This window comes from Selaginella moellendorffii, unplaced genomic scaffold, assembly GCF_000143415.4.
Source record: "Selaginella moellendorffii unplaced genomic scaffold, v1.0 SELMOscaffold_10, whole genome shotgun sequence".
Classification (NCBI taxonomy): domain Eukaryota; kingdom Viridiplantae; phylum Streptophyta; class Lycopodiopsida; order Selaginellales; family Selaginellaceae; genus Selaginella; species Selaginella moellendorffii.
In genome coordinates, this window is record NW_003314271.1 from 1,676,840 (window position 1) to 1,694,398 (window position 17,559).

At 43.7% G+C, this 17,559-nt stretch overlaps 4 protein-coding genes across 5 annotated transcripts; 3 read left to right on the forward strand and 1 right to left on the reverse strand.

Moving 5' to 3' along the window:
- Positions 1-2,670: 2,670 nt before the first annotated feature.
- Positions 2,671-4,272, forward strand: LOC9650294 (uncharacterized sugar kinase slr0537). Its single transcript, XM_002968147.2, has 8 exons — positions 2,671-2,844; positions 2,902-3,165; positions 3,227-3,298; positions 3,360-3,398; positions 3,474-3,584; positions 3,671-3,768; positions 3,820-3,931; positions 3,996-4,272. Exons 1-8 carry the CDS (start codon positions 2,701-2,703, stop codon positions 4,236-4,238), a joined length of 1,083 nt encoding a protein of 360 aa, XP_002968193.1. The 5' UTR covers positions 2,671-2,700; the 3' UTR covers positions 4,239-4,272.
- A 46-nt stretch (positions 4,273-4,318) lies between these two features.
- LOC9631369 (SAGA-associated factor 29 homolog A) lies at positions 4,319-5,975 on the forward strand. Of its 2 annotated transcripts, XM_002968148.2 has the most exons (9): positions 4,319-4,505; positions 4,612-4,705; positions 4,765-4,844; positions 4,908-5,017; positions 5,076-5,161; positions 5,213-5,275; positions 5,327-5,471; positions 5,557-5,570; positions 5,636-5,975. In XM_002968148.2, exons 1-9 carry the CDS (start codon positions 4,370-4,372, stop codon positions 5,736-5,738), a joined length of 831 nt encoding a protein of 276 aa, XP_002968194.1. In that variant the 5' UTR covers positions 4,319-4,369; the 3' UTR covers positions 5,739-5,975. The 2 variants fall into 2 exon arrangements, with proteins under 2 accessions (XP_002968194.1, XP_024529160.1); XM_024673392.1 differs by having other exon boundaries at positions 5,076-5,275.
- Positions 5,976-10,120: 4,145 nt separating this feature from the next.
- On the reverse strand, positions 10,121-12,471 carry LOC9631370. Its single transcript, XM_024673284.1, has 5 exons — positions 12,356-12,471; positions 11,946-12,290; positions 11,274-11,891; positions 11,033-11,215; positions 10,121-10,976 (listed from the first exon to the last, which is right to left on the reverse strand). The coding sequence occupies exons 1-5, from the start codon at positions 12,458-12,460 to the stop codon at positions 10,419-10,421; spliced, it is 1,809 nt and encodes a 602-aa protein (XP_024529052.1). The 5' UTR covers positions 12,461-12,471; the 3' UTR covers positions 10,121-10,418.
- A 2,003-nt stretch (positions 12,472-14,474) lies between these two features.
- On the forward strand, positions 14,475-16,286 carry LOC9650296. Its single transcript, XM_002968149.2, has 4 exons — positions 14,475-14,571; positions 15,087-15,189; positions 15,730-15,910; positions 15,956-16,286. The coding sequence occupies exons 1-4, from the start codon at positions 14,475-14,477 to the stop codon at positions 16,169-16,171; spliced, it is 597 nt and encodes a 198-aa protein (XP_002968195.2). The 3' UTR covers positions 16,172-16,286.
- Positions 16,287-17,559: the final 1,273 nt, after the last annotated feature.

Here is a 17,559-nt window from a genome sequence, read left to right on the forward strand (position 1 = left end):
AATTACCCAAGTTTTGGTGCATACATTGTCTCTTTATCTAGATTTTTAGAATTGCTTATGTGACTTTCATATTGTATGGCATTATGGTTTTTTATATTTTTTCTTGAGTTTGTCAAGGGAACTCATTGATTTTACTCATACAAAGAGATCAATTTTCTAAGGAAAAACATTAACAACATTAGGCAATAAATAAATCTTTAGTTATTATAATGTGTACTCTCTCTCTCTCAAATTTCTATTGTGCCATTTGCTTATTCTTTTTTCTTTTATCCTATGGTTAGTTAGGAGAAAAACTGACTAATTGCACATAAGCCTAAAGACTTATTTGAAGTATAGATTATGGGTTATAAATAGGTAGATGCATTATATCACAATCAAGGTAAGTTATCTTTTTCATTTTAATTTTCAATGCATAGCAATATTATAATTGGGATCTTTAATAGGTCCAATGGTAATTCTCAATCATACTCATGCTCACTTGGGAAAATAGGTGGTAGTGATTTCAAATCTGGATAGATAAAAATGAACTTTGTGCTTGTAAATTTTCTAAATTATGATAAATTCTAGTTTGAATGCATCTACTAGCCAATTTCCACTATTAGCCTTCTAACTATGATGGTATCTAACATGATCATTATCAAGGTAAAATGATTTGGTCTAGAAAAAAGTATCAAGTTTGTTTTTATTTTCTAATATATTCTTTACATTGTTGATAGTAAGGGGCTATAGATGAATATATATATGAAAATTTCACACTATGTACAACACTTTGTGTTCCTCATTTAGCTTAGTGTGGAACCAGCTAAAAAGAGGGAAAGTATAAAAAGAAAAGCAACTTTAATAATTATAAGGTTTTAATGAGTTTAACTCGCTGTAATAGGCAATATGTATTCTCGAGAACATGAGTGCCATGTGGGTGGTTGGATCACCTTAATATGTGAGCTATTGCCTAGTCACTCTTGCTGTGAGATCCACTTCATGGCTGATGATCTAGGAGAATGGTGGATTTCATAATCACTAGGCAACTCCAACAAATCCAAGTGGAGAGCTGCTGTAATCCACCACAGAAATCTGCATACAAGCAATTGCCACAAAAACCCTAAACCTAGGTATAAATTCAACAAATATTAGATGGCAATTTTCAATTTAACCAACATTACATATACTACTTAATGGGCTTGCCACATGCATGTTAAGGCTGTTCATGGCATGAACTCAAAATGTGCTCATTGGGCTAATGTTCGGCTCACCCTTTCCAAGTAGGAATAAACTTTGTTGGTAGTGCTGGACAAACTTGTTCTTCTTTCCTAAGATAAAAAACATTCTTATCATCTTGTTCCTTGCAATTGACTAGGGATCTCTTCCATAAATCTGGATGAGAGATTGCTATCCACCCTAGCATTGAAAGTTGGCACTAGTCCAAGATCAAGGCTCAGCAACCTATTGAATTTGTATTGAATCCTAAGAATATTTCTTCGTTCAAGTCATAAGAGGAGTGACAATAAAAAGGGGAACAATTAGGGATTAGTGGTGAATAAAAAGTCAAAGTGCCACTAAGAAGGATACTGCCTTAAACTGAGAGGCAAGTGTGTTATGCATCCATGGGTGTACCATTATGATAAACTCTCATGGTTGTGTTGCCCAGGACAGATTCCCAGGCAATGCACCAATAAAAAACCCGCAATGGACAAGATACACCCATGGATGCACAATGCTCCCCACTCATTCACACGCTCCATGGCAATCTTTCTCGACACTTCTTTTATTCTTGTCTCTTCTCTTTTTTATGTAAGGAATATTCCTGGGAATCCACAGTGAAATTTCCATCATCCACTTTGCGAGCAGCTTTGCACACAGAATCCAGATTTGTCTAAATTATACTTTAGCTATATTTCTTCGGCAGTTTGTGGAACAGGGCTGGCCTGGTCCTCAGCTTCTGAGGTCCATGACTCTAATTCTTTTATTTATCTTGGCTTAGTTTCCAGAAATAAAGTATTTAGTAAAACTAATTCATCCAACTTGTGAAGAACCGAACTTCTGACGAGCTCATCACCTCCAGGCAAACTCCAGATTTCAAATTCCTGGGCGGTTTTTGTCATCCAATTGGATTTGGTGCATTCACATTGAGCCAGTGCTTTGACCTTCCATGAAAACCTGGATATGCTCAAAGGAACTGCCGATGTTCCTGACGTTTTTCAAGTGATGTTGGCTCCCAGCTCGGAGCTTGTAGATCTAGTTTTTAGCTCGTTTCTGTTTCTATTGACTTTCTTGAAAGCGATCAGTTCCTGAGAACGAGAAACCATTTCGTAATATGAAAAAGACTACAATCTAAATCATGTTATGCACTGGAAAAACCTTCGATTGGCTGCTCTTTTACCACCTCCAAAACTAGAGTTTCCCCTCACTGGATTCTGTGGTAAGCAAGGAGCTCAAGGTTAGAAACGGTAAACTCATAATCGACACTTATCTTTCGAACCCTGAATCCCAGAAACGAGACAAAGGAAATTCTTACTATTAGACGCAAAGAGCATTCCACAATTCCTCGATAATAGCTCGGCCTCCTAGTTCGATCTTCTATCTGTCCATTCATCCAATGGCGTGGATTTTAAATCATCGACTTCCCGCCTCAAGTGCCCTAGCGATGCTGGCCGTCGGATTAAACCTCTAATCCAACGGTCGGATTTAGGATCTAGGGCGCCAATGGGAGCGGCTTCTTGCGACGGCGATGGCGAGCGCAATGCCGTCGTCGTCGGCCTCCAGCCCGTGGCGCTCGTTGATCACGTCGCCCGCGTCGACTGGGCGATGCTGGAATCCGTGCCGGGCGAGCGCGGCGGCTCAATTCGGGTAAGATATTTAGTTTCCCTCCTCGAAATCCTCAAAGCTTTTGCTCGCTTCACTCAGGTCACGGCCACGGAGCTAGAAGACATTCTAGCTCAAGTGAACAAGCATGTTCTGCCCAATGGTGATTTCTCCAGTCCAATTCGCACGCTAGCTGGAGGTAGTGTAGCGAATACGCTCCGAGGCTTGGCGGGGGGGCTGGGCGTGAGATGTAAGATGGTCGGTGCTAGAGGCAATGACGAGCAAGGGAAAATGTTCGCTACGAGCATGCGAAGCTTTCAGGTGGATCTTTCGTGCCTGAGAGTAAAGTCTGGACCAACAGGCCAGGTGACTAAAAATTCCTTCTTTTTCTTTCTCTGGGTGTTCTTACTGCTTGTCTTTGTTTTAGTGCGTGTGCCTTGTGGATGCTCTTGGCAATCGCACAATGCGGCCTTGTTTATCTGATGCAGTGAGGCTTCAGGTAAATTGATTTTCCCTTTTTGGTTTTCGCAAGTTGTTAAAAGTGTGTCTTGTTGCCATAGGCAAGCGAATTGACTCGCGAGGATTTCAAGGGGATCAAGGTGATATTTGTAAAGCTTGTGTTTTGATACGCAAATTTCCGTGTTTTTTTTTTTCTTTTTTCTTTGTCTTTGCAGTGGCTTGTGCTAAATGGCTACGGGTTCTATGGAGAAGAGCTTGTTGAAAGCGCAGCGCATCTCGCCAAACTGGAAGGTGCTCTTGTTTCGATGGATCTCGCTAGCTTTGAGGTTCTGTCAACACAACAAACAATCTTTATAGGGAAAGAAGCTTTGTCGCCTCAAATTCGACTAACTAGCTCTGTTTGCTTGTGTAGGTAGTGAGGAACTTCCGGCCGCGCCTCTTAAAGCTCCTTCAGTCGAGAAAAGTAGATCTTTGCCTCGCAAACGAAGACGAAGCTCGTGAACTTATGGGGTAGTTGTTTTCCATCGCCATATACTCGTTTTTACCCGTTCTGTCTTGCAGCGGAGAGCCAGAGTCCACTCCAGAATCTGCATTAAAGTTCCTGTCGCAGTACTGCAACAACGCAGTCGTTATGCTGGGATCAAAGGGCTGCATTGCTCGAAGTGGAGACGAGGTAAAAACAGCTAGGAGAAACTAAACTTTGGCTCTACAATCTAACCAACCGATTTTTATCTTAGGTGGTCCGAGCGAAAGCTGTGGAAGGCGGGTCCGTGGTGGACACAACCGGCGCTGGCGACTTGTTCGCGAGTGGATTCTTATATGGGATGATAAACGGCCTCTCGCTGGATCATTGCTGCAAGCTTGGCTGCTGCACGGGGGCGGCAGTGGTACAAGATTTGGGGGGCGAGATTAAGCAGCAAGGGAAGAAATGGATGCTCCAAAAGATGGCGAGCATGGGGCTTCCAGTTTTCCAAGCCTGACGAATTTTTTTCAATCAAAAAGTCCTATTTGCAAGAGGGTCAAGAAGAGTTTCACCTGGGAAGTCTAGAGGATCGAACGGGCGACCTGGTGCCTGTGGTTTGTTTTGATTTGTGGGTTGTGAGTGTGGGCTATGGCGAGCAATGCATTGAGCGCGGCGAGCGTGGAGGCCGCGTCGCAAGGGCTCAAGGAGCTGGATCGATTGAGGAGAGAACAAGATGGTCTGATCAAGAAGATCAATAAGATCCACGCCAAGCTCGCAGAGACCCGTAAGTAGATTTTTTTTCTTCTTTCCACTTTCGGCAAAAAAATTACATTTTATCTAGGACCTTTTTTTCTTCTCGAGGAAGGATGTGATTTAGCTTTAGTTTGCAGAACCAGAGCAAGCCGAGAAGTTCGAAGATAAGTTCTGGAGCAAGCTACGGGATTTGTATAGTCAAGCTAAAGCACTTGCGGACGCCGAAGAAAGGTTTTTTTTCTTTTTTCTTTTCGAGGATGATGGTGCTAATTTTTTTTCGGCCGAACTAGTGCGTCAAATGCTTGTCTTAGTAATCTGGACGCTCTCTCGATACCTTCACAAGCTGCTGCTGCTCATCGACGTAAAACTGGTTGGCTCTCTTTTCTCCTGTTCTCTTTTTTGCAAGCTGATGTTTTTCTTGATGGAATGCCAGAGACTGGCGATCAAAAGCGGAAGAGAGCCAAGGCCGATGCAGACTCTTCCAGGCTGAATCCGAACGTTTCTCGGTCGGCTGATTCAATTGGTAAAGCTGTTGGAGACCAGGTCGAGCTTGAAAGTTTTTATTTTCCTTGTTTCTTAGTGATTTGTGCTTGCCTTCCAGGTCGCCGCGCGGATTACTCCTGAAGATTCAGAGAAGAGCGAGTGGATTGTCGTCAAGGTGACCCGCTTTGATCGCGAAACAAACAAGTTAAGTCACTCTTTTTGCTCGTCTTTTTTCACAGTGCTTTGTCTCTCCAGATATGAAGTGATAGACGAAGAGCCTGGGGACGAAGAAGAAAATGGTGGAACCGGTGGACCGAGGTAAAGCACCCGCGACTTTAACATCGCTAATCTTCTCTCATCGCCCTCCAGGAAGTACAAGTTATCTCCCTCCGCAATCATCCAATTCCCAAAACCAGCGACAGCGCTGGATTTTCCAACGGGATCTCAAGTTCTTGCGGTGTATCCAGGCACCACCGCACTGTACAAAGCTACTGTCGTCGGTCCTCATAGAAAAGTAAGCCAGAAAGAATTCCTAGCACTGGTTTTGCGCTGATCGAAACTTGTCTTGCGCGTGCCAAAAACGAATTTTTATGCATCAGAAAAAAACGGACGAGTAAGTTTTTTTTCTCTATCTCTTGTATCGTGTTAACCGAGACGTCGTTGGCTTTCTTGTTCCAGCTATATTCTAGAATTCGATGACGACGACGAGGATGGATTTCTACCAAAGCGAACAGTGCCATTTTACCACGTTGTCACTCTTCCGGAGGGGCACCGCCAGTAAATCAACAACAGCCAGTAGCATTGTCGCTGTTGATCAGCTGTACCATGTCGCCTGTAACAGTAACATACGAGAAGAAGCTCAACCGGCCAGCAAACATGGTAGAGCAAGTTCACCATAGCATTGCTGGTAAGAGTTGCAATGCTCATCCAGAATTTGTACCATCGGGGATAAGTCCTCTCTAAATCTTTGAAAAACCGGTGCCTCCTAATATCTATTACATCCGATTCTAATCTCTAATGATGTCTGGCCATGCACAACTCCAGGCTAAATTCTATTCGGTTGACTGGTAAAGCTTGAAAGTTTTCTTTTTGCCTTTTTCGTTTCTTCGTAACTTGTGCTCGCCTTCCAGGTGATTACTTCTAGGAAGAGCGAGTGGACTGTCGTCAAGGTGACACGCTTTGAGCGCAAAAGCTGTCTTTTGCTCGTCTGTTTTCTCATTGCTGGCATGAGTTTCACAGGGGTGTGCTTATGTTACAGCGCTGTCGTAAGCCAGAACGAATTCCTACCAATCTTGCGCGTCTAAAATCGGATCTTGTTGCATCAGAGAGAAAACGAGTAAGTCTCTCTCTATCTCTTATATGTGTTAACCGAGAAACTGATGTGTTGTAGCTACTATATGTTCGCTGTCGCCGATTTACTGTCGGTGCCCCGGAAGAGACGTGGTAAAGCGCTGAAGCAAACGACGTCATCAGCTGAATTGCAGTACTCATCCCATCCAAGTGGCGGCTTTAATGTTGCGACTTTCTGATAGTATATTCACGCCTCTGAAACCCTGAAGGTGTCAGCAGAAGGCTTGCTCAGCGAGCTTGGGCACGTTGAGGTATGCTCGATAATCAAGATTTTTTTGCTTAATCTAGAAATATGTCCTCTCTTTTTTCAGGAACGAAGAAAGGATACAACGTGTTGTGGAGGATTAGATGGATGGTTTCTGGGCCCTTCAGATGCTTTCACCACTTCTGCTGGCTGTTCCTTGTTCAGTAGAGTCACTTGATCTACTCAGAAGAGCCAGATGGCACTGTGAAGCACACCTAGAGAGCCTTTTTCCAAAACCTGGATATCTTACTTGGTTACACATAAATTGCAAAGCATGTCAAATGTTTGTGACAAACATAATCCTTAGCTGAAGTGGTTGACAAGATCAGCTTTGGTCTATAGTATTGCTCAATTCAATATTTTATAGTTCACTTTAAGTTGTTTTAACTCTTAAATATATAGATATGTAACAATTAACATAAAGGTACTATAAGTAAATTCATATAATACTTTATACATATTAGGAATAGGTATATTAATTGGGGTTTAGACCCTTGCTTATATACAAAAATAAATGGACTAGATTCAATCCCAAATGGATAGTCTATGCTATAATATTATAATTAGTGTATTCAGGGTTATATATATATATATATATATAGACACATACAGAGAGATACATACAAACTTCTTTTTCTTTGGAAGATGAAAAATTGATGAAAATAAATTAGCTGGGACATCTAGAGTTTTTCCTGGGTAATTACAAACTATTATAAGAATCTAAAGTTCCCACAAAACCACTAACAAAGTCACTTATAACTATGACTAAAACACCAAAGCCATGATATAAGCATCAATTGCCTACAAAATCTCAATGAACTAATTGCAATTCCATATATAACTACCAAATGCTCAAACTAACATTGAAGTCATAGCTTTGAATTAAAGCAAGGGACTTTGAGAGCCATTGCAATCTATAAACTACCATTGCAACAAATGATATATTTCGTCTTTAAGTCTATTTGTCATATTATTAACTCAGACTCATGACTATAAGCAAAACCTACCTTTACGTCTTCCTTTCAATCAATATTCAAGACCCATATTAACTTAAACTCACAACTATTGTTCACGTCCAACATTGTATATAAGACGTTGGATTCATTTTGTTCGTCTTCCATATCCTTCTTATCCCCTTCTTGAAGGAGGAACTCTTTGATGTGGTTTATTGACTTGATAATGACAAATGTAAATCTTGTAAGTGTTTGAGGAGTTTTTTTGCTGAGAATCGTCATGATAATCACCATGGACACAAAGATGGAAAAAAGCATCACAAGCTAACTACTTTGGATGCAAAAGGAAAAAAAGTTCTAAAGCATTGGCTTTGTTCAGGTTTGTTGTGCTCATCTTCAGTCCACCATCTATGTTTGGCTTCACTTCACTATCGCATTCACTATATTAGGGTTAAATATTTCATTCAAACTCACTATATTCATCCTCACTCCGCAATTTATATTACTTATCCTTGCTCCACTATTGTATCCACTCATCTTCATTCCATCGTTGGGGTTAAACTTTCGTTTGTCCCCTTTACCCCTTCCTCTAAAGAAAAGAAAATTTGAAGTGGCAGGGCAAAAAGGAGAAAAATAGAAAAATTAAGGAAAAACAATTGTAAAAGAAGAAAAAGTGGATAGAAAAGCATTGTAAAAGGAATTTGTAAACATTTGAGATGGGAAAATAAATAATAACATTCACACTCTCAAAAGAATACATAAACTCCTCAGTAGTAATGGGAAAGCAAAGGCTTCTAATAACATTCACAAGTGGGAACATATATTCAACTTAAAATTCTAGCTAAAGTAACTCAACCCTTAGAATAGAGGAATACTCAACACTAAAACTAATAAAAGATTTTGCTAATAAAACAAAAGTAAAATTCTCAACTTCATGTACATATTGAACATCCAGATTAATATGAAGAAGATATAAAACACTCAGCTCAACATTGGATTGAGAATGAGAATCATAAGAGTCATTAATAACCAATGTGCCAAAAGAGAAAACATTAAAGATGAGGAAGAAATACTAGGAACATGAAAAAATGGTTTAGACTGATAAATAAAAGAAGGTTGAAAAAGAGTAAAAGGTAAAGAGAAAAGATTAGATGGCAAATTAAAAGTTTAATACATACCCTGTGAAATCTCCATTTCATCTCTAAAGTTATTTTTATAATAATCAAGCTTGTGAAAACGATCTGAAATCCATTCGAGCTCACACATATCGTCTTCCCATAAACTCAATTCTCAAATATTTTTCAACAACCAAACTACATCATTCATAGTTCACCAATCAATGTCACAATCATGCTCCATATCAACAAGAGATGGCAGAATACTGAGAACAAAACACCAAGAACAAAACAGGCTATGTAATCATGTCTCACAAAAGTTAGAGACGGCAACACACCAAAAATGGGCATAGCACCAAACCCCACAACACTAAAAGTTTAATCCAATAAAGTAATATAAACAATCTTAAGTGACATACTCCTTGATCAATGATGGTGTGGCATGGTAGAAGAAATAAATGCAATGAAGATAAGAAGAAAGAGAAAATCTATGCACATAGCTAAAAAATTTTGCTTTTCAAGGACAAATTACAGTGACTTTCACCTCCACCAATATAAGTGTTTAGGATATAGGAATAAATATATTAATTGGTTTAAACCTATACAAGAATGGATGAATAATATTATAATTAGTGTATTACCTAGCCAAGGTATATATGTATTTATAAACCTGAATTTTATTTATTTTATTTATTACATCTGAGATGAATGCTTTTATTTGTAAATGGTGGCCGTTGATGGTAGGGTTCCATTCCTGGTCGTCCAATTCCTACGGTCACAATTTAGAATCCTGGCCGTCCCATTTCAACAGTAGGTTTAAATCAAATTAAAATCCATGGAGAGAGCTGTGGACAGCACAACGTTTGAAATTGAGGGAATGGTTTGCATATCATGTCCTTAGTTTTTATCTCGGATGTTTTTCACACGACAACTCCATGGAGCTTTTGCTTGATGAACACTGCAATTGGATCAGCTGAGTTGAAGTCCCTAGACTTCAGATACTAAGTGGCTCTCTGGATCCATTGCGTAGTTTTTCTAGAATTTATGTTGGTCACACAGCTTTGTTTTGATATAGTGAGGATGGAACGCTCTTGGCTGCCACTACAAACGGTGGCAAAACCTTTGTGTGGGGGCTTTTGTTTGCGCATTCACTCTTAAGGCGATGCTCATGGCCGCAGCTCCATCTAGCGTCACGCAAAGCTGACAAAACAGTTTCCTTCGCTTACTGTTCTTCCTTTCGTTCGTGGCTCCCACGCCATAACCATTGCAAAGATTGGAACGCACAAGGGCTTCGAACGCATCCTTTCTAGGCCTTTGGCATTACTGGAATTGTAACTATTGCTTCCTTCCATCGATTTGCTTCTCACACAGGGTAATAACTCATCTCATGAACACAAGCCGGTAATAGTCACTTCTAGTCCTGGCAACTTTTTTTGTTTCCCAACAAGCCTTGAAGAAAACAAATAACTGTTTTTCTGAAGCAGCAAAGTTTAAATGCTACAAACACTCAGTATATGATCTTCCTTCCTAGCTTGGACTTACACCATCAATCGGTGTAGAAAGTTAGACAAAGCTCCGGAACCACCAGCAACCTCTGTTTTGTAAGATATCTCCTCTGCCTTGATGACGTTAGAGCCACCGTCCCTCCAGCCGATGAAAACCTGCCACCGAAGTTCTATCACTCCCGATGGGGATCATCACAGAGTGTTAAGCCACCGGCTTCAAGTTTAGATCCAAGTAGCTAGCCATGCCTGCGACAACTTCATCCCGTCCGATGCATTTGCATCGAAAGCTGGAACTCAGTGAGGCAGGAGCCCTCTCTTCCTCCTCCCCCACCTCCTCCTGATCACCGAGAGGAAGTAGAGGAAGAAGAGGAAGAGCAGCGCAACCAGCAGCCCAGCAAGGAATGGCAGAAGCAGCGGGGTTGCCGCCACAGCCGTCGCTTGCAAGTTGAGATCATTGGAGGAAGCCAGCTGAAGATATGCATTGCTGCTGCTGCCGCCACCTTCGCCTTCCAACAGCGAGTTCAGGAAGGCATCACTGCTGCTAATGCCTTCTCCTTCAAATAACTCGATGAAATCACTGGCACTGGCACTGCTACTGCTCACCCCAACGTCATACACTAAACTCTGAGAGCTCGATATTGAAGTCCCTTCAGCTTCTTGAAACGTTTCGGTGTTGATCCTCTTGGCCTTCGCACCATCCTCGCCCAAGCTTCGAGGGAACCACCGCCACATAAAAGGTGGTGGCGATGCTGGTGGTGGTGAAGCATTGCTGCTAGCCTCCTTACTGTCACCAGTGCCGCCAGCCAGTAACTTCTGAGATGGAAATCCTGTGGCTGCATGGGACTTTAGCACCTGTTCAATGTCCATTTCAGTACGAATATATCTTGTTCCTGTCAGCAGAGGCATACCTTGTAGGATGTCTCGTCGGCCATTGCTGCTGCAAGTTCTTCACTATTCTTGTATGGAAGCCTCCTGTGCGTTCTCACACCATCACCTCGCAAGCTCCGCCAAAAGACTGAAGCTGGTGTCGATGAAACATCACCTTGCCTCAACAACTTTCGAGATCCTGCTGCTGCATGAGACTTTAGCACCTGTTCAGCATAGATCTTAGTACGAATACATATCTGATTCCTGTCAACAGAAACATACCTTGTAGGATGACTCCTCGGCCATTGCTGCCGCAAGTTCTTGTCCTTCACTATTCTTGTCTGGAGGCCTCCTGTGCTTTCTCACGCTGCTAGTGCCATCGCCTCTCAACCTCTGCCAAAAGACTGAAGCTTGTTCTTCTCCATTTTGTTGTGCGCGCAGTGGAGCTATGAAGCCATCCACCCAGCGGAATAGAGAAGGTCCATTCTCGTTGGAGACGAAGATAGGAGGACCTGGCGCTGCTTCCAGAAGCATCCGTCGGGAACTGATAACTAGGAATCGATGCCACCCCAAGAAGTTCTTGAGTTCTTCCCATAATTCCTGGGACGTCACCTCGTCCTCCTCCAAGCCCGCATTCAAAAGCCTACTCCACATTTCTTCTTTTATCGACTGAAGAGTGGTCGGTAGCTTCCAAGTCCACTCTCCAACTAGCTGCCTAAGTTCCTCCACCTCCAGATGCATTTCGGCTCTGGACGGTAGCTGCACCGACGGGAATGTCCAGGTCCGAAAGTAGCTCTGGATATCCTCCCAGCTCAGGTTGTCGTCGTCGTCGTCGATTGCAAAGCCACCGAGAGAAGTATACCGAACTGAATCCACAGTGCCAACCATGTCCGCCTCTAGCTGCAAGAGAAGGTTGGTGCGGTTCCAGGCAAACCATCTAAGCCCTCGAGTTACCTCTTGCGAATCATGGTTTTCATCCTCGAGTACAGGTAATGGTGGTGGATCATACTTGGAAACACTTGATGCTGCCGCGTGACTGCTGGCGATAACTGCCTCGAGCTGCGAGGGTGGTGCTGGCGAGGACGAATCCTCCAGCTCGATTGGAGCAACCGGCTGCAAGAGAAGATTAGCTACATCTGGAGTTACCTCTTCCAAGTCATGCTCGTCATCCTCTTCCAGTACAGGTGCATCATACTCGGGAACACTTGATGCTGGGCCACTGCTGGCGATCACTGCCTCGAGCTGCGAGGGCAGTGCTGGGAAACCCTCCGCTTTCTTGTCCGCTGTTGCGGCAGGAGTCTGCCCGCACGCGAAAAATGTCAAGGAACAAGAAAAAATGACAGAAACGAGCGAACTGTGCACACCTCAAGGAGGAGGACCTTCAATCCTGTTGCCTGTGTGCTTGCTTGTGTGCTTGCCTGTGCTGGAGCGCGTCGCAACCAGGAGAACGCCAATGCTAGAGCTTCCATCGCCGCCAATATAATAGGGCAGGGTTACTATGTAAAATATCGATTTAGAAGATCGTGAGAGACGAGGAATATTATCGAAGGAATATATGTAAAGAGATTTGCTTGGATCTCAAGCAGCTCGCGAATCTGAGGATCATCAGCGGCCTTCTTTCTGGCATCCCGCGTCTTCTACTGCTAATCTTAGGAAAACCTCATTTCTTGTTTCGGCAAAAACGTCACCAATGGCGATCAATAGAAAAGAACCTCAAAAAACGCTGCGGACAGGATGCATGCCTCGCATTTTTCCAAAAGTGCAACTAAGTTTCGCTCTTCTTTGCCTTTCCATGGATGAGACCTTGGTAGACGTCGCCATTTGCATAGTAAAACGTATTGGTCTTGCCTTGGACCCAATTTCCGTCCTAGAGATCGTCCATCGACCTTGGAAACGTAGAATCACGCGACGGAAAGAGAAGAAGAGATTTACGATCGTTACTTCATTCATTTCCGGTGTCCTCCTCCACAACGTCCTTTATACGAACCCCCTTGAAAGCACATCTCCACCGATACTCGTTTTCCTGATTAAGAACAAACCAAATGGAAGCTTACGCAGCTCGTTGCGACAGAGACTGCGCTGACCTGTTGCTATTTCTGTCTTGGATCGCGTCGATTCCCATCCTTCGAACGCCGTTGTTAGGCACTGCAGCAGGGTCATAAGGCAACGGTTGCACCTTGTTTGCTTCGTGTGGTTCCATGTAGCTGTTTGCTTGTGCTTGCTGGATTTCTCGAACTCAACCAAGCTGCCGAGGCTCTGATTTTGATGCAGAACGGTGAATGTGGGAGTCACGGTAGTGCATTTCATCCTTTCGTGCTCGCTTTGATTTGCATCAGTTCCGTAATCATGTTGAGGCGAGCGCCCGATAGCCCAAGGATCTGAGCAGAACCGAATGGTAGTAAATGAATGAAGTAGAGAAACGTATCTTACCATTCCTGATATAGAGAATTCAGTAGTTCCATCACCTGTAAAAGACGGTGGCAATTGTCAGAAACTGGAAGCAATGTCGCAACTTACAGATATCAGTCTCTTCTTAGTAATGTCTCGTGAACCTCACATAACTTGCAAACATGATGGGTCTTCTTACCGAGAAGCAAGTCATCAGCAGCTTTAAGAGTATAAGAGCAAACAAGACCGAAATGACAGCTTATTAAGAAAGACTTACTTTCGCCAGATGGTTTCGTGGCAATACAAAACCCGAGACCACCACCGGTGCGCACAACCCTGAGTTTGGCACATACTGCGTCCAACCCTTGACACAAAGAACATTAAAAACATGCCCTTCAAATGGAAAATTACTCGTACAAACATACCAACACAATCGCAGCTTCCACAGTTGATGGATTTTCAGCCTGAGCAAAGCAATGTTTCACGGAAACGAGTAAAGGAGAGATAATTTGTTCGCAAAGGGAAAAAAAACAAAGGAGAGAAGACTGTTGCAACTCACGAGCTCCACAATTCTGCCCGTGACGATTCTAGCTTGGGATGTTTCTCCTTCTCTTGTCTAGAACCAACCACTCTTCTCTCTAAATACCTTCAAAACACAGGAATCACGCAACCGCACTCCACTGAGCAGTAAAAGATCAATGACACGGGTATGGCTGCAAACACAACTTTAGCCTCATCAAGATGCCTTTCTTGGGTATTTGCTGCAAGTATAGACGTCCAATGTTACTACATCCTTCTCAGGCATTTTGACATAGATATATTTTCCCTCTCGGAGTTTCAAGTTTAAGATGTATTCATCGAACATGATGCTACAGAAGACCAAATTTCGATCAAAGCCCTGATCAAACATCGCCGTTGCCTCGTCCAGATGCCCGTTTCGGGCATACGCTGCCAGCATCGCCGAGAAGCTCACTAGGTTCCCAGAATTCAATCAAACACCGTCTTTGTGAACATGACAAGCCCATTTCTAAAAAAGATTCTATTGATGTTATAGCTCACATTTTGAATGCTCGTTCTTGGGATCTACTGCCGTTGATGGTAGGAAACCAGTCTTGGCCGTCCAATTCCAACGGTCATAACCTAAATTTTGAAACCATCGACATTGGAAGCCCTAATTCTACAGGGAGGAAAGGTGGCGTTGTGGATTGACTGAGATCTGCTAGTCCTCGAGCAAATCGGCGCAAAACAATTTTAGTACAACACGTTTTTCAACTGTCAAACGTTGCTGCAGGTGGAGGACCATAGCCAGCAGATCGGCTCCAATTTCACCGCTAGATTCGGGTGTAAATAGTATACAGAATCCAAGCGAGCGGTCTTAGACTGACATTGTCCAATACATCCATATATTCAAACGATTCATGCAAGGGTCGACACCGTCTAGGCCTTGTCTACACAAGTACATCTGCCAGCAATATCACGCTAGTAGACCTGAGCCGAGAACAGCTTGGTCTCGAGGGCGACTTCGCTCCAGGGAACATGGCCAGCTCGTCAAATTGTTCTTGAAGTCGTTGCCTCGGCTTTGACATTCTTTCCATTCCTGGCAGAGGAAGAGGCCCGAATCGATCATGCGCGGGCTGCGCGCCACTCGCGCGTGGATGATCTTGGCATCCGGAAGTGTCGTATAGCCCTAGGAGGGCAATGGCGCAGAGCAAGAGGCCGAGGGTGCAGAGCGAAGTCGTGAAGAGGCCAAGGACTCGCAGTCAACCCGAACAGGAGCCGAGATCGAGCTAGAGCGGTACAATCTCGACAGGTCTGGCTATCGTTTGCCATACAAGGGCCCGAAGCTTTAAAAAGCCTCTTCAAGGCACGTGGATCTATGGACAGGTTTGTTTCCTAGTCTCTGTGTTTGACTTGTAACTCGTACAGCTCCCGGGCCAGAAGTACTACTGCTGGACTCTAGTGCACTCTTAATCGATGAAAATAACATTAGCACCTAAAACTATAAAAGAAAAATTAAACTTAGTGAACCAAAAGTAGCAGTGATATCAGCGAATGGCCTCCAAAGCCAAGTATTCTCTCGGACGACGAGTACGAGCAACTCAAAGATTGGGATTGTCCGAGGGTGCCAATCCCCCTTTGTACTGAGTGTGATATTGGAAACGGTTGAGCACCTGGCTCAAGCGATGTTAAAGGGGTCGTGGAATAAAATCCTATGGTCGTAAACTGCATGGCAAATGACCAGAGAAAGTTCGATAAACGCATCTGAAAGATTCTCTGGAATAAAGCAATTTTGGAGACGCGAATACTACAAAAGCAATTAGGGCATTGTCGAAAAGCTTGTACAGATTAGGGCTACTCAAATGCAAAGCGAGGGATTTGAGAGGCCGAGGACGCGCAGCCATGGTCCTGTTCGACGAACTGCGCAGGAAATCGAGCTAGAGGAATACAATTTGGATAGATCTGGATTTCGCCTTCCCTACGACGGTCCCAAGCTCACGAGACCCCTTCAGGGAGAATGGGGATATAAAGAGGTAATTCTTCTGGTCCTGGCATTTGATTTGATCTAGTCTATACAGCTTCCACGCCACAAGCTCTACTACTGGACTCCAAGCGAGTGGCCATCCAAGCCAGATTTTCTGTCGGATGACGAGTACAAGCGCCTAAAAGAGGGGTGGAAACATCCCAATGTCATGATCCCTTATTGCACGGTGGACGACGCAGTGATCGAAGCGATTGACATAAAGGTAGATTACATGGCCCGAGCAATGCTAAACGGGTGGAACACACCCTGAGTTTGTGCATCCGCCAGTTTTAATCGCTCTCTTATGTCTTAGTAAGTTCAACCAAGAGTGAAAGAAGATATGTCGAAACCATGCTCTTCTCATTATGTGGAGTTTGCCGCAAAGAATCCCGAGAGCTAATTGAAAATAAGCTCCTGAGCACCAGCGACGCGACTGTAGAGACAAGCAGCGAGATCGCCGAAAACATGCAGTGACGGTACTTCAATAGAACAGTCATGACGCGTTTCTCAGTACTGGAACAGGACTTCGCTTAAAAATCCATGACTCGCTGGACAAGGACACTGTGGTAGTCTTTTCGAAACTTCTGAAGAGCTCGTCTCAGCCGTGTTCGCATTATTGCTTCGTCCATGACTTCATAGCGTGACAAAGGGACGGTTCCGTGCTGGCTGGGTGTTCCATGCTGCTATGGCGTCTCTGAAGATCACGGTCAATTGTCCATAGGACACATAGTTGACGACTGTCTATAAAGAGTAGCTAGCTTGAAATTGAGTACCGTTAAAACAAGCATGATGGAGATAATCTCATTGACATACGCCTGTCTCGAAATAAACTTGGCAGCAGGATCCGCTGCAGAACACCTGCCAGAGCTTAAGACGTCATGACGAGACTTAAAAGCTTACCAATGGCACACCCGAAAAACTTTGGCAGCGAAGAAAGATGTCTCGGAGGCAGCTGCCGCCGAAGCTACAGATGATTCAAAGGCATTGTCTTTGCGCTGTCGAGATTGTTTATCTCGCAAAAACTCGGATTCTTTCCCAAAGTTCACGGCAGCTTTTTCATCGTTCTCAAGGCACTTTGCAAACGTTTGGCAAGCACATCTGTAACTCGTAAATAAACACACAGCACACGTGATTTCATGTGAAAAACATATAGAGCAAAACTTACTTGCATCACTGAGCATTGTTTGATTGTAGCCAGTTAAGCCCTGTATAGTTTCTTCCGGTTCATGGATTGGCAATGCACTGGCAACGGCTGCAAGTTAACACTCTCCTAATGAAGTAGTGATTGCTGTCTCGCAAGCTCCCATCAGTGTTGACAGAGCACGGGCAGTGGCTCAATGCTCAATGCGGTGCTGATGCTCTGCAAAGTTCACGTAAGGATTCAGCACCAGATGCCTTCGCTGTAACACCGAAAGAACAAAGCGAGTGAAGGACAAAACTTATAACGAGACAACGAATTACCATCAGGAACAGCAAGAGCTGCAAGACTGTAGTTCACAGCTTTCTCAAGTGCTGCAGGATCGGCAGAAATCCATTCTGAGAAGCTTTTGACTAGTCTTGCAGCCGTCTTGAGAAGCTTCCCAGACGGCCATCATGCATTTGACAGGTACGATTGGTCTGCAGATATTGGTAGCTGAAGCCACGAATGCTTTGGAGGAG

Bases quoted from the DNA above. Each gene is read 5' to 3' on its own strand.
- LOC9650294 (XM_002968147.2), top strand. From the start codon at position 2,701: ATGGGAGCGGCTTCTTGCGACGGCGATGGCGAGCGCAATGCCGTCGTC. The intron at 2,845-2,901 runs GTAAGATATTTA...CGCTTCACTCAG, and splicing joins AGCGCGGCGGCTCAATTCGG to GTCACGGCCACGGAGCTAGA. The intron at 3,399-3,473 runs GTGATATTTGTA...TTGTCTTTGCAG, and splicing joins AGGATTTCAAGGGGATCAAG to TGGCTTGTGCTAAATGGCTA.
- LOC9631369 (XM_024673392.1), top strand. From the start codon at position 4,370: ATGGCGAGCAATGCATTGAGCGCGGCGAGCGTGGAGGCCGCGTCGCAA. The intron at 4,506-4,611 runs GTAAGTAGATTT...TTTAGTTTGCAG, and splicing joins CGCCAAGCTCGCAGAGACCC to AACCAGAGCAAGCCGAGAAG. The intron at 4,845-4,907 runs GTTGGCTCTCTT...ATGGAATGCCAG, and splicing joins TGCTCATCGACGTAAAACTG to AGACTGGCGATCAAAAGCGG.
- LOC9631370 (XM_024673284.1), bottom strand. From the start codon at position 12,460: ATGGAAGCTCTAGCATTGGCGTTCTCCTGGTTGCGACGCGCTCCAGCA. The intron at 11,892-11,945 runs GTAACTCGAGGG...CTTCTCTTGCAG, and splicing joins AAAACCATGATTCGCAAGAG to CTAGAGGCGGACATGGTTGG. The intron at 11,216-11,273 runs GTATGTTTCTGT...TATGCTGAACAG, and splicing joins CCGAGGAGTCATCCTACAAG to GTGCTAAAGTCTCATGCAGC.
- LOC9650296 (XM_002968149.2), top strand. From the start codon at position 14,475: ATGGTAGGAAACCAGTCTTGGCCGTCCAATTCCAACGGTCATAACCTA. The intron at 15,190-15,729 runs GTCTGGCTATCG...TGTACAGATTAG, and splicing joins GAGCGGTACAATCTCGACAG to GGCTACTCAAATGCAAAGCG. The intron at 15,911-15,955 runs GTAATTCTTCTG...TAGTCTATACAG, and splicing joins GAGAATGGGGATATAAAGAG to CTTCCACGCCACAAGCTCTA.